The sequence below is a fragment of the Alternaria infectoria genome (genome assembly GCF_024043175.1).
Source record: "Alternaria infectoria strain BMP 0036 chromosome Unknown scaffold_10, whole genome shotgun sequence".
Classification (NCBI taxonomy): domain Eukaryota; kingdom Fungi; phylum Ascomycota; class Dothideomycetes; order Pleosporales; family Pleosporaceae; genus Alternaria; species Alternaria infectoria.
In genome coordinates, this window is record NW_026250699.1 from 1,033,096 (window position 1) to 1,046,883 (window position 13,788).

Below are 13,788 nucleotides of genomic sequence, written 5' to 3' on the forward strand. Positions count from 1 at the left end.
CTGGAACAAATCTGCATTTTCTCAGTGGTTATCCGCGCGCCTTCTCGCAACCACCCAGCAATTCTGTGAAGGCGTGAAGAGATGCAGCTGGACGCATCCATCACACATGACACTTAGAGATGAGCATATCTGACATCTTGTCCAAGGTACCTGCGAATCATTATACTTGTGCGCTGTAACAAGACCCCTGACGCGGTCTTCAAATGCCATTGCTATAGGGTCTCCAGAACCCGACGCATGAGGCTACAACGGGATGAATGCAGGACGACACGAATACACACTGTGAGACGTTTTGGGACATTTGATAGCCTTGTGGCTTCACATGTGGCTTGCTCACAAAAGTAATATCTAGGGCTACCCTTCTCCGACCGTATCAAACCCTTGACGCTAGGTGCATCACACTGCCGAGTGCAAGCGTACCAATTGCAACAGCATACCACCCTCCTGTTCGCCCTACATGCGCCCCGCATCGGCGCGTCTGTCCATCGACCGTTCTTTTATTACAAACTGCCCCGAATGCTTATCTCAACCGCACACCTGGGCATCGGTTGGTTGCTAGAGAGAGGGCGTACACTGCGACGCTAAGATGAAAGCTGCGTATGGACGAGTGTATACGCAGTTATTGCTGTGTTGAAACTGGAGCAGAAAGCATTTGGCTGGCTATGTGGATAGCAGGGAAAGGCGTAAGGCCTAGCATGGTTGCAGCTGATTGCTGCTCATACTCGTCCCGCAGCCAGCTCGCGCATTGTAGCCTCGAATAAACTCGATAGTCCTTGCTGCCTAATGACTACAAATAGTGAGAAGATCCACCAACAAAGTCTCCAGCAGAGTGTGATGCTGAAGTACTGGGACTACGACGAAGTCCCCGGTGTCATAGGTACCGCTGTTGAATTACTGGTGTAGGGGCTGCGCGCGGTACATAGCACTCATGAGGGTGTTGCAATCAGATGCTGAATGAGCAAGCCAAAACGGGCGTCTCAACGTCGCTTGGTGGTATTGCATCATGCGTGAAGGTGCCAGACTTCGCACCCTTATACTAATCCGATTACCATCGCATTTCCTGTGAGCAGCAATCAGTCTTCGACTCCAACAGCTCATAGATCGACTGGATAATATTTCCTGCAAAGCCAGAATAGTGATAAGTTCATCGTGTCGCGCGGATCTTGCCCGTCGTGCCGAAGTCCCTCACCTGGGCAGCCTTGGCACACAGCGCCAGTGCGTTCTGGTCTCCCAGCAGTCCGCCTCTGAACTCTCAGACCCCCATCACCTCCCGTACACCTCTTCTTAATTTCTATCTCTTTTTTTGCTAGGCTTTTTGAACATCATTCTCGTACTAAGCACTGCTTCTCGCCACGCTGGCTCAAGCACATACCTCCCCCAGCGTCTGTAATGGTTGGAAAGACTCTTCCATATTTTCGATTAGCACCAAAGCAAAGCAACGAACGACTACTGTGCCGGAAATCTCAGTCTCAGTGCGGAACGCTCCCGAGGTCTGTAAGGCTCGAGCTGTCAAGTCTCGGGGCGGGTGAATCCCTCCTTTATACCTAGGTAGGTACCCACCACGTTTGTCTCCGTATTGCGCTCCCTTCCTGAAAAAAGCTAACAGGATCTCAAAAGCCGACTTTAGATCCTTCCAGACTTCCATCCCCACGTACACTAGCAGCGCATGCTCCGCCGAACGTTACGCGACCTTGCCCACGACGCGAAAGCACCTACCTTTTCCGGTACAGCGTGTAATCGACCCAAGAAAACCCCACATACAAATGCCGCGCAAATGATGGTGTAGCATGGATGTAGCACTATTTCTAGCGCAGTGGCTAGGTTAGGCGAGCAATAGGGGCATGCTGTTCATGAGCACAGTGGCATGCCCAGCTTATGGGGAGGCTGTCATACAATAACGGTTCACTCGGTGGTTTTGAAAGCTCCTGCAAGTCTCCTTCACGCGTTTGAGAAGCTGGACTGTCTGCTTTTGAACTCCAGTGTAGCAACTCCATGGATTTGGAGGACCAGGTTTTACTTATACGCATAAGATAGCAGTTCAGGGATGCTGCTGGAGACGGCATCGTATGACTACAAGCTGGCCGCGAGGGGGTCCATGAGATGAACTACGAGGCGCAGATCGTGGCTTTGCGTTGTCGTTCGTCTTAGTGCCCAAGGCCTGTTGCACGCGTACGATCCTGCACACTCTGCAAATACATGAAGGAGACACCGGTTGCGAGAGCGACCTACAATGCCACCCTTTAAATACTGTAAACTATTGCTGCCTGAGTGCTACGTACACGATTGACGAGCACTGCTCAAAGTACAGGTTGGCTGTATGAGAAGATGACTGCAGCGTGTCTCCGTAGATATTACATCCCCTTTGCCGATGACTACGGATTCAGAATTCCTTCTGCCTTTTTCATACATGTGTGTCAGGGTGTGTGTGTGCGTGTCCGTGTGAGAGTGAATTGGAGGGGAACCAACGACGCGACGCGTTATAAAGCTTCTCTAATGTCGACCGAGTTTACTGAGACCGGCGGCGTGATCGTGGAGCTATTGCATGCGCTCCACCGCGTGTGGATGTAGTTTGTCTGCTGGGTTCTGTGCTGTCGCTGCCGTTTTCGTTCCCTCTTTCGTTGTCGCTCTTAGGTGCCTCACTCGCCGGCGGAGTCGGCGTGGTAAACTCCTCCTCTGGGTTGCAGTCAGCTCTATCTGGGCATCACTCATGGACATGTGAAGCTTACCAATGTCATCGATATCACGTTCAGTGATCAGAGGCATGTCTCGCAGGGTACGCTCGCCAGCCATGACGCTCTAGCAGCAAGAGAAGGACGCGTCTGGTCTCAATCTGGAGTGAACGGAGGAGCTTGTGGTGGAATGATCTTGGTCCAAACAAAACTGCGAGGTAGTCTCTTTGGAGAAGTAGAAATATTAGCGCTGTATCATTCCTGAAATTAGGAGTGCTGGTGGCCCCGGGGGTCTTTAAGCGACCTGTGGCTGAGTGGTATCGGAAACGGATCGATGGTCCAGACAAACAGCAGAAGGCAGCCTTGCGAATCAGGACGGTAGCAGACCAGGCGAGCGCATGACACGACCACCCGAGATAGTTGCCCTCTTAGCATTGAAGCTTGCTGCACCTTTGATACGACGAAGCTACGAAGGCATTGTCGAGTTTGCGCAAGATAAAACTTGCCCATGATGAGGAACGCGACGACAGGTCACCCGCTAGCAACAGCGAAGACTGGACATGGCAGCGTCGCGTCGAAACAGCTTTGGGATGTCAATATCTGGATCGCTGAACGGCCCGATGCACAATCGCAGGATATGTGGCTAGACACATAAGTCTTTGTGGGTAAACTGGTGAGAAATTCGGAGACTTTGAAACGATAGCTCGTGATGTTTCGATTGATACAGGGGGTACGATACGTGGTGTTGTGGAGTTCAGACCCATTCCGTTTTGGTCTTAGTCCGAACAGGCGGTGAAAGAAACCAGGCGTGCAGTGCCGTCGCGGTACAACTAGAACACCACCACTCACCCATCTAGCTACCGTTATTCTAGTTATCTAAGTTAAAGGTCATCGCCTGGAAGTATCTATTACAATGTCAGTACACGCTGGTAAGAGTAAAATGGTGATGGTGTATTCTTACGCGATCACCATTATGAAGGAAGGCGTTGCGCTGGTACCCATGAACTGTGCTGATGCAGCCAGGAGCAGGCAAAATAGCGGAATGATCACAATTCTTTGCGACTGTTCACCGACGACGGTGAAGGTAGCGATCGGGGCGATCAAGATCAGTATGGCCAACACGTAGACGCATGCGTTAGCAACGCCTTCTACTGTACTCTTGGTGAAGATCCGGCGACTGCTGTCTTTGCCCTCGACCGGAACCCTTCGCTTGTACATCGGTAGTTTCGAAAAGAGGTCCCTAGGAGGTCCAGAGATGTATTTGACCAAGGGGTCCATGACCCAATCGCAGATAAATTGCGCCATCGGCGAGAGGTTTTCGTCCTTCACCGTGGCCATATCATACGGTATAGGTTGACCGCGCTGGCCGTACAACAGTGAAGCTATTTCTCCGTTTGCTGCGCGTATACCAGGCACTTTAACACGATTGCAGGCGCGCCAAAAGTCCATGGCTTTCTTCGAGGGTGGCGAAGACGAAGTAAATTTCTCGGAAGTTTCGACAACACGTCCTTCAAACCCTATCAGCTATTGGGGCAACTCCAAACTCGCGGGTACACAAACCGAAAAGTAGTATAGCCTCGACGTAAGGCATCATTACCTCCCTATGAGTGGCCTCAGTGGGGGAGGGTTCCCCAGGCTGTACGCTCTTCTGCAGGTAGCAGTTGACGGCTCTCCTACATCGGAAGACCTCGCTTTCCACGTATGCTCGAACTCTAGCAAGATCTTCTGGTACTGTCAGGTAGACTCCAGCTTGTGGAAACTCGGCGATCTTTCCGAAGCGGTCGCGGTGATCGTATAGAGCCTGGATGCGTTCCTTGACCGAAGGTCCACCACCGAGCTCAGAGCAGGCTTGCTTTGACATGACGACGAATTGACTTGTTGGGATAAGTGCAAGATATATTGGAAAATATTGTGAAGGATGTCCTGCTGCCATCCAGCAGCCTTCAGTAGTATAAGTACGATTCGCTGACAGTCGACTTGTCCATCGGATGAGAGATGGCATCGCAACAAGGACTACGGACCTGTCGCCACCCTTCACTCCTCAAGAGCCTCATGCTGAGCTGTCAGGCAGATATGCGACACCAGAATGCCGCGCCGAAGCGCAGAGTATGCATGAGTTGGCCTTCAAGAGATCGAATCATTGCCCCCATGTCTCACCGTCCACTACACCGCTTGAGGCCATCTCTGGGACCACAACAATCGGACGCAAGCAAGTCCTCACCGGAAATGGGACTGTAGACATCGCAATAGGCTCGACGACGAGCTCAGGGAACGACGCGGTTGCACATGGATCGAGACAGCCACATGTATAATTCACGCGCGATCAAGGGCTATAGCAAGCGCTGTATTCCGTGGCCTTGGGAGGCTATGCTGGTGCGTTAAAAGAGTCGACCGGGGTCGTGGGATGGTGTGTGGACATGCATGCTGAGGGAACATCCCCTGGAAGTTGATCATTACACGCTATGATGGCTGGCTCGACCCGTGCCGAAAGCTCCGCGCGGGAAGGTTTGCAGTCGTAAGGATATCGTCAAGGATTGGACTTGACGGCTATGGGGAAGCAGCGCTGAAGCTCTTGACTTTAGTGCTCCTGCTAGTTGGCAAGCGAACCTAGGGGCCGAAGACCGCCAAACCTCGACAACCCCGCCGTCGAGAGTCACCATCTACGCTCTCAAACCGGCAAGCTAGAACCGCTGTTACTTCGGGAGCGGCTCACAGAGAGTGCGCGAATGAAAGTAAGGCAACAAGCACAATTCATCCCGGATTGCTGCGCAATAGAACCCCGAAGTCTTTTAACAGCGACAAAATGGCCCCGGATCGACATTTCTTGTATGCCGCTGGCGCGCTTCCGCGGTATCAGATGACTCTGCCTCGCAGCAGTAGATGCTGTGCGACAATGGCGTTCTACGGATCACGATGGGCTGCATCTACCAGAACAATACGCTCATGACATTGCCTTCTTACGATGCGGTGTCCAGGCTTCCACGTCAACTGCACCAAAAGCCCTGCGCCTGGCTATTTGCGATGATGTTGCCACCACCACGATGCCAGAATTGATGACAAGCGCCCAAGTCTGCAGTGCGGACGGATCCTTCGGCCTTGATAGACAGCGAAGACAACCATTACACAATTAGAGGCCGAATGACATCTTGTACCGGCCCTCCTCGACTGATGATCCATGGCCCATGAGTCTTCGCGTTGTTCAAGCAGGATTGGTGGTTATGGGAGCCTACACCGCCTCTATCCTGAAGTTTTCAGCCTCGTCGTTGTCATTCCGAGTGCCAATCGAGGCTGGTTGAACACCTCGTTCATCACTGCAGCCTTTTCCATTGTTACTGCGGCTATGTGCATGACGCTCGAAATCTTGGTCTCGCAGAAGAGAGCAAGTACGCTCAGACAAATCCCATACAGAATCTGACATCACGCCTGGCCTCATGACTTATCCAAGTGGAGAAGAAGGTCGTTGGGCTAAGGATCTGCAACAGTAGGTACGAATTGAATGCAGCGTAGCGAGCAAATACATCAGAACACAATGCATCGTGAAGAAGGTTCATAATCTATAGGGGCCGTGACATCCACCAAGTTGAAGCTGGCTTGTCATAATACCGTCTAATGCTCGACATGAAACAAGTACGTACAATCGCAATAGATCGTCCGTAAGAACAAAAATCGGATAAGAGCGGATGCGATGTCACCGGTGCGACTGGTGGGATCTTATAAGTTTATCATGTCTATCCGAGAGAGCCTCCAAGAACCCAAACCTCGCCATTGGATACCTTGTCGGCGATGCTGGTCACTTCGACGTCGGCAGGTTGAATCTGTAGGCTTGTGTTAGCTGGGAACATATAGAGTTTGGACCAGGTTAAGTTAGTCGCTGGGTAAATGCGAGCAAAAATCCAAAAATGGCCAAAAATGACCAAAACATGGGCAAAAAAAGATCCTGGAGTATCTGACTATAGCCAGACGAATGCTGAACAGAGTGGGACTCGAACCCACGCCACTTTCGTGACCAGGATGTCTTGGAGGTAATGAAATACCGTAGACTTAATGTTAAGAAACCTTAACCTGGCGCCATAACCAGCTCGGCCATCTGTCCTCTACAGGGAATTGATGGAAAGTTGACAGCGAGATACGAATATATCGATGGCTGTGTGGGCGTGGGACGAATGGTGGGGCAGTGCCAACCAGAGGGCGGGACTACCGACATAGCGGCATGGCTTACCTTCTTTTGGCCGTCTTTGGATTCCCACCAAATTTCATTGCCCGCAAGCGTCTTGACCTTCTTGCCCTCTTCCCACGGGCTCTCTGGTATGATGTGGCGCTGCACAAAGCGCTCGAGGTTGCCCCGCGCTCGGTCTTGGCCGCTGGTGCCCTCGTATGCGTCCGCGCCAAAACTATCGTAGTCGTCGGGGTCTTCCCAGGGCTTCCTCTTCAGGTCGCGCATGATGCTGTTATTCGGTGCCAGCACTGTGGCATTCTGCGAGGCGTTGTCGAGGCGGCCGGAGACTGCGTCGATGTCACGTGTTAGGCCGCTGAAGATGGCGATGTTCTGCGTCTTGCCGATAACATCGGATATGATGACGCCAGTAGTCGCCTGGCCTTCAGGATTGCTCATGATGTAGTCTCGGAGAGGTGACTGTTCGCTGAGGATGTTGAACGACTGGATGATGCTGTCGAAGGGGCGGGCTTGCGCAGACGTGGCAAGGGTGAGGGCGATGGTTGCGAGGGGATATGCGACGAAAGATGCGGGCTTCATGATCGTTCCAGATGGTGCATTAGGGTGTCGTTACAGGTTCTGGGTGAACGCGGCGTTGAAGATGGGAGCACAGACGTCATGCCGCGGTGAAGCCAAGACCTCGTGACCACGCGACGGGTCCACGGGGGCCTTCCGAGCTTGGGGACCAACTCTTCTTTTCCTCACATGCCTTCACCAACGTGACACCCCGCGCCCTGGAGCGCGTCTAATCCAGTCGCTCCGAGTTTCAAATACCCGCCATGGAGCTTCAGATACTAACCGTCACTACCGTGAGTGCAGCAGTCAAGTATCGCGCCCGTAGCCAGTCGCTAAGTAGCCCAGGACGACCTACGCGCCTTCCATGCGCAACACTTTCCACACGCGCCGCCGCCAGAACACATACTTCACGGCTTCGAGCCAGAGGTAGAAGTAGCTGAAGGATACTACGACGAAGCCGACGATGGGCTGGGCTACTACCCCGACGGCACGAAGCGCACCCTGACCGACGAGCAAATCGCCATGTTTCGACACTCCGAAATCCATGCAATGCTCCGCAAACGGCGAGTACGGAAGGAAAATGGCGAAATCTCTGACGACAACGCTGTCTCTGCAAGTCCAGCGCCGGCTGTTCCACCCACGCAAGAAGACCCCTCGCGCACGGCTGATGTCGACAAGACGCTGCCTGATGCGTCTGCAGAACCGAAGAAGCAACAGTGGGCGACCAACAGTGCCACATCAAAAGCCAAGGCCAAGAGAAAGCGGGATAGATACGCGAAGAGGAGGAAAGAAAGAAGGCTGGAGAGAGGCTTGCCGCGCAGACGGAGTGGGCGCGACGGCGCAGACAGCGGCGATAGTGACGATGGAAGCGACGAATGGGACGCCTGGCACCAGGCCAACGGGCCCGACGTGCAAAAGGACGAGACCCTCGATTTGGACTACTGAATCGACAACAACGACAACTGATGGGCAACCTATTGTTCAATGCAGCAGCCCCTCCACCCCAACTGCTGGCTTGGAACAGATACAACACTCAGCCGGACTCAAGTCGTAGGTACTCTTCTCTCTTCACCCCCATATGCAATGATGAAACCCTAGTTATCATCCTTAGGCGTAGCCGGCGACAGGCTTGAGACGAGGGTGAAAGACTGCTTGCGGCCTGATCTCTTGACTCGTCTGGCGCTTTCCAAGACGACTCATAATCTTCTCACTGAGCACCACTTCTCTCCACAACCACACAACATACTATCCGTATCATTGTACTGACTGTTACAAGAACCAGGGTCAAGAAGTTGAGACAACGACATGTACCGGAAGGCGGGAAAGAGACGCATAGCTGATCAGCAGCTTTGGTTGCGCCGAGGCATATCTAGCGACTTCTCTGGACCACGGTCACGGCACCTACAATCTATAAGAATCGGCAGAATTGATTGCATTCCAGCAATCAGTTAGGTATACCGTTGTGAGAACAAAATCTTCATTGAAGTCATGAAAGCAGCGTCTTCAATCTATCTCCCTGGTACCTTATCCAGAATAGCACTAATATCGAAGACAAGAAAGCTCAATATCCAGCAAAAACTTTTGATAAGTAGCTAAATGGGAGGTCGCCGCAACGCTGTCAAGTGTCGTTATTTTATACGTGAGTGCTCCTGCCGTGTTGGACTTGAGTTGTTCAGCGAGTGAACCGTCTCCAACCCGTCGAATGAGATAGCCTAAAAATCTCATTATCAAGTGATTCGAAGGACTGCAGGATCGACTATAGCTTCATTAGCATGGTTCTATGCGCACAGCTTCATATCTGGTCGACTTACAAGTTTCAACGACCAGACCATGGTCGATTGGTCTGGTGTACCTTTACTTCGACCGACATTTCTCGGATGCTTGGTTCGAGGTACTCGTGTACAGCCTCCTCCGTTTTCTCGCGGGTCATAATTGGATCTTGGGCCGAGTATACTTCAACTCGCAGCTCTTGCAATGCGGGCAGCGAGTCAGCAAGTATAAACTTGTTGCGCACAAAGAAGAACTCTGTGAGCTCTATGACGCTTTCGGGCGAAACGATGTCGAATTGTAGTATCGTGATTTGTTTGCGCTGCCGTAGCTTGAATCTTCCGAAGGATCTCTTTGCCCGCTGGACAGAAGATATGGAGAACACCGTGAGAGCCAACGGCATGATTGCGGTTTCGGAGTAGATCTGACGACAGGTTCTCAGAAGAGCAGTGGCGTTCTTCGGCTCTGCTAGTGAAGGATAGAATTTCCCTCTCGCATCTGTCTTATACAATTTCCCTCCCAACACAAGCTTCCAGACTGTATTGCGGATTTCAGCAGGCATACGAAGCAGCGGAGAACTCTCATTTTGTTTGACGCTGACAGACGGTTAGCTGTTGCTCTTACAGAAAGACTGGTCACACTCACAGCTCTTTTTCATCACCTTTGGGCGTGACATTCAGTAAGCCATTTCGAAATTTGTGGTATCCGCGCGCCGGTCGCTTGATGACTTTGTTTGCGGACTTTTTGGTGACAGGTGCTTTCGGAGCTTTGTCGCCGGCGGCGGTCTTGCGGGGCGCCATTGATGGTTCAGGTCGTCGGAATTACTGAGGTTGTTCCAGCAATGCGCGGTGTTCTGGGTTGGGGTACAATCAAGAGATGGATTGACCTTTGAGGTAAAAGCGGCGAAAGACCTGGCAGCGGAGGACTACTACGAAGGCAGCAGCGTAAGACTAGCGTGTGACCGTGCGTTGAGCGAATCGGCAAGCACGTGGCAGTGATCAGAGATTGGCGAGGGGAGGAACGATGTTGATGGTGATACGAATCACTGGGTATGGGTTGCTACCTAATTCACGCCGCATCGTCGCTCACCTCACGCGACATGTGTGAGCGAGCGCCGTTACTGTTGGAGACGAGGATGGTTAGTGGACTTTACCATCTACTTCGTGCTGCTACTTGACATTATATCTCGTCTCACCCACCTTCGCCTCCTACATCACGCTCGTCTCAGGTACTTCATCTCTTCTGACTCACCTAGTAAGCCCGACCTGCGCCTTTACCTGACCGCTAGGCCCGACAGTCCCACAAGTAGAACTCGACTCTACTCTTTTCCTTACACATCTACTCTACACTTTCCAAATCATCGACAACCTCGTTATGGCATCCCGAATGCCTAACCAGACTGCGACCGTCGCCAAGAGCATGAAGGCTTCCACTGGTGAAGGAGTAGCCAAGCGCAGTCACAAGAAGCTTCGCTTTCATGCAAACGGCCTGCTCAATGTTGAGCAAAAGACGGGGAAGTACCTCAAGATGTCAGTATTTCCATCGACTTGGGTTCAAGTGGTTCACTGACTTGAACACAGCGCGAGACAGAACCAGCGGAACTCCCCATTGTTGCGGTTGCCAGCAGAGATTCGCCACTTGATCTTCGGATACGCACTTGGTGGCAAGACATTCCACATCGATTACAACGAATATCAAGGCATCGCAAAGAATATGACGGTCTCAAAGAACACCCTTGCTCTGCTCGCTGTCTGCCGACAAGTCTTTGCTGAAACCGCTTTGCTACCCTTCAGCTCGAACACCTTCTCAGCTATACATCCCCAGGTGTTCAATATGTGGATCGAATACTTTCCCTCGGTTTTTGCTGAAGCTGTCACTTCGGTACGCCTCTATCCCTGCGTAGCGTCCTCTCCTCCGGAGCAATGGCTCGACCTTCACGACGGCATACCAGGTATGTGGGATATCATGGTCGACCACGGAGACAAGCGACTGTCTTCAAATTTGACCTCTCTCAAGAACGTACAGCTTGTTGTGGGCATAGTGATAAGAGATTTCACGCAAGATGGCAAGAAGCTGCAAGAACGCGGTTGGCAGTTCATGAAAGGTCTGTATGAGACAGAGAACAGCGAGATCAAATTCGTCAGGAGTGAGAGACAGCCCTTGTACTTCTAAGGGTTGAGGTGGTTGCTATTTTTCTTCTCCTCTGGCAAAGGTACACTGAAAGTGGTCTGGTTTCATTGCGAACGTGCGAGTCAAATACCCCATCTTACCCACAAAACTCTTTTCATTTCGTATTTCCTTTCACTAGCAGTATAGATCTATCATATCCCAGAGTGGGCGATCTTTCACCCTAAGCAGCCCTTTGCTATGATATAAAAGAATATCTTTGGCTTGATTGTTTTCTCTCCACCGCCCTACCAACGCATCCATTATACTTTGAACTCAACATGTCGGCCGCTCAAACTACTCCTCAGATCGACACACCTAACGACAAGCCTCGCCGAGGAAAGCGCGGCTACAGAAAATCCAGAGACGGCCTACTCAATGTCAAACCCACCGGTAGCGAGATTGCTATGTAAGCTCAGCACCACCACATCTAAATTTACAATACTAATGCCAGTGTAGCGTACAGCGCAACGCCAAAGAATCGCCCCTCTTACGACTTCCTGCCGAAATCCGCGCCATGATCTGGAAGCTCGCTATCGGAAACCCTATCATCCGCCCAGCATGGGGTGGACCTCTCAAACCGCTCAGATATAGATCCGTGTTTGAAGAGCGTGCGTCTGAATTCCCCGCACCAAGGCACCGCTTCGCCATCCTTCGTGTCAGCCGCCAGATCTGCTCGGAAGCTGCTGCGTACTCCCGCCATATCAGCGTCTTTCGCTTTTACCACTTTGGCAGTTTAATGTATTGGCTCAACCATGCGACAAGTTCTCAGCGAAAGGCTGTTCATGTGGTACAATTTGGCCGCTATGAGTACATACTCCGAAAGTGGATGTCGAGACACTTTGCCAAGGAATTGAAGAAGCTGCCGGCGTTGACCCAAGTTCAGATATCGTACTATGGGTACAATGCTGAAGCAACTAAGGAATTACTAGATGGGTTGGACAAGATGAAGGGGAGACTCGGTAAGACCATGAACGTGAAGCTGGAATACCAAGCTCGGCAAGGTAGTCATGATTGGATTTGGACTTTCTTGCATGGAGATGACTTCAACGTGCAATGAGGAGATAGAATTTTGCTGTAATTACCTATAATCGAATATTGGATACGTGGTGTCGACGCGCATGTCATTGACGTCTCGAAGCCCAGTCCATCTTGAACATCTTTCACATTTGCCAGATTTCTGACACGCGTTGACGAATGTAGTCTTGCGACTGTACCCAACATTGCCGATGAATCTCCGCTTTACGAACAAAGCTACCGTATTGCCCCGAGGCGGAGGCCCAGATGGCACTTCCCCCGTCCTCGTGCCTAAGGGCGCCAGGATCGTCTGGTCGGTATACCACCTACACCGTATTGAGTCTATCTATGGTCTAGACGCAAGAGTGTTCCGGCCAGAAAGGTGGGAGAGTGGCGAGTTGATTAAGAAGGCTCGTCGAGGCGCTGGATTCGTCGACTTCAATGGCGGCCCAAGACTTTGTCTAGGTAGTAAGCGAACAACGGTGTATTTCTGAGTCGCGAAATGCTGATGCCGGATAGAGGATTACGCATTGATGGAAGCTAGCTATGCGGTGATTCGAATTCTCCAAGTCTTTCCAAATATCCGGATTGCCTCTGGGGTTTCGAACGAGCCTGTCGGAGCGGAAAGGCAGACATACACTATTGGCATATACCCGATGGATGGTGTGCATGTGGATTTATATTGATGCAAGCGGTGTTCTGGGTGTGGTCTTGGCGGTTATAACGGGGTTGGCGCAAAGAAATGGGAGTCGCTTGCTGGCCATTCGGCGAGAAAGGGACGCGCGGAAGGCGAACGTGGCACGCTCGGCTCACAAGTTACTTCTGTGGGGACAGACTCTGGCACTCCTAGCCCGCTTAAAGTTTGCGACGCCTCCAACAGTTGACGGAAAGAGTCGTAGTCGCTTGTCGTAGCATCCGCTGGCTTGGATGACGCGTTGCTCTTGTACCTGTATGTGGTTGATATTCTTCGCCTCGAACCTTGTCAATGGTGGAGAAACCAGGCTTTTACCTCTCTCTAGGGTGTGATTCGTGGAAGTCGCGCATGTCTTGTCGTACAGATAAGGACATTCGTGCAGCTTGTGGCTGTCATGCATGCAGCCAACACGCCATATGTATATCTTTCAGCCTCGCCACATTCTCAGCCTTGCATGCTTACCATGGAAGATATAACCGCCCTTGAGCCTCTGATATTTCTTGAAATCGTTTGCGAAAACCAACAGCCTCGCGACTGACGCGTAGCGACGAAACGCCATTTGTGTACAGATCAAGAATATGGCTCCCAAAGCGCCAGCGAAGAGTTTGTCGAACAGGATGCGCGGCTACAAAATGATGATAGCCTTGAAGTAATAGCCCGGCAGCTGCATCTCGTTCGAACTGACAGTGCCATCAGAGAAAGATTCGTGGTAGTCGCCAAGGATATATACGCCAAGATCAGACACC

At 51.7% G+C, this 13,788-nt stretch overlaps 6 protein-coding genes across 6 annotated transcripts; 3 read left to right on the forward strand and 3 right to left on the reverse strand.

The window, feature by feature from the left end:
• Nucleotides 1-3,626: 3,626 nt before the first annotated feature.
• Nucleotides 3,627-4,530, reverse strand: J4E92_006791 (uncharacterized protein; the record flags this gene model as incomplete). Its single annotated transcript, XM_051498157.1, has 2 exons — nucleotides 3,627-4,177; nucleotides 4,230-4,530. 2 exons carry the CDS (start codon nucleotides 4,528-4,530, stop codon nucleotides 3,627-3,629), a joined length of 852 nt encoding a protein of 283 aa, XP_051351883.1.
• A 1,867-nt stretch (nucleotides 4,531-6,397) lies between these two features.
• J4E92_006792 (uncharacterized protein) lies at nucleotides 6,398-7,422 on the reverse strand (the record flags this gene model as incomplete). The annotated part of the gene is made up of 2 exons (XM_051498158.1): nucleotides 6,398-6,484; nucleotides 6,889-7,422. The coding sequence occupies 2 exons, from the start codon at nucleotides 7,420-7,422 to the stop codon at nucleotides 6,398-6,400; spliced, it is 621 nt and encodes a 206-aa protein (XP_051351884.1).
• A 239-nt stretch (nucleotides 7,423-7,661) lies between these two features.
• J4E92_006793 (uncharacterized protein) lies at nucleotides 7,662-8,343 on the forward strand (the record flags this gene model as incomplete). Its single annotated transcript, XM_051498159.1, has 2 exons — nucleotides 7,662-7,691; nucleotides 7,744-8,343. 2 exons carry the CDS (start codon nucleotides 7,662-7,664, stop codon nucleotides 8,341-8,343), a joined length of 630 nt encoding a protein of 209 aa, XP_051351885.1.
• An 871-nt stretch (nucleotides 8,344-9,214) lies between these two features.
• On the reverse strand, nucleotides 9,215-9,965 carry J4E92_006794 (uncharacterized protein; the record flags this gene model as incomplete). The annotated part of the gene is made up of 2 exons (XM_051498160.1): nucleotides 9,215-9,761; nucleotides 9,811-9,965. 2 exons carry the CDS (start codon nucleotides 9,963-9,965, stop codon nucleotides 9,215-9,217), a joined length of 702 nt encoding a protein of 233 aa, XP_051351886.1.
• Nucleotides 9,966-10,551: 586 nt separating this feature from the next.
• J4E92_006795 (uncharacterized protein) lies at nucleotides 10,552-11,337 on the forward strand (the record flags this gene model as incomplete). The annotated part of the gene is made up of 2 exons (XM_051498161.1): nucleotides 10,552-10,694; nucleotides 10,746-11,337. 2 exons carry the CDS (start codon nucleotides 10,552-10,554, stop codon nucleotides 11,335-11,337), a joined length of 735 nt encoding a protein of 244 aa, XP_051351887.1.
• Nucleotides 11,338-11,612: 275 nt separating this feature from the next.
• Nucleotides 11,613-12,391, forward strand: J4E92_006796 (uncharacterized protein; the record flags this gene model as incomplete). Its single annotated transcript, XM_051498162.1, has 2 exons — nucleotides 11,613-11,740; nucleotides 11,791-12,391. 2 exons carry the CDS (start codon nucleotides 11,613-11,615, stop codon nucleotides 12,389-12,391), a joined length of 729 nt encoding a protein of 242 aa, XP_051351888.1.
• Nucleotides 12,392-13,788: the final 1,397 nt, after the last annotated feature.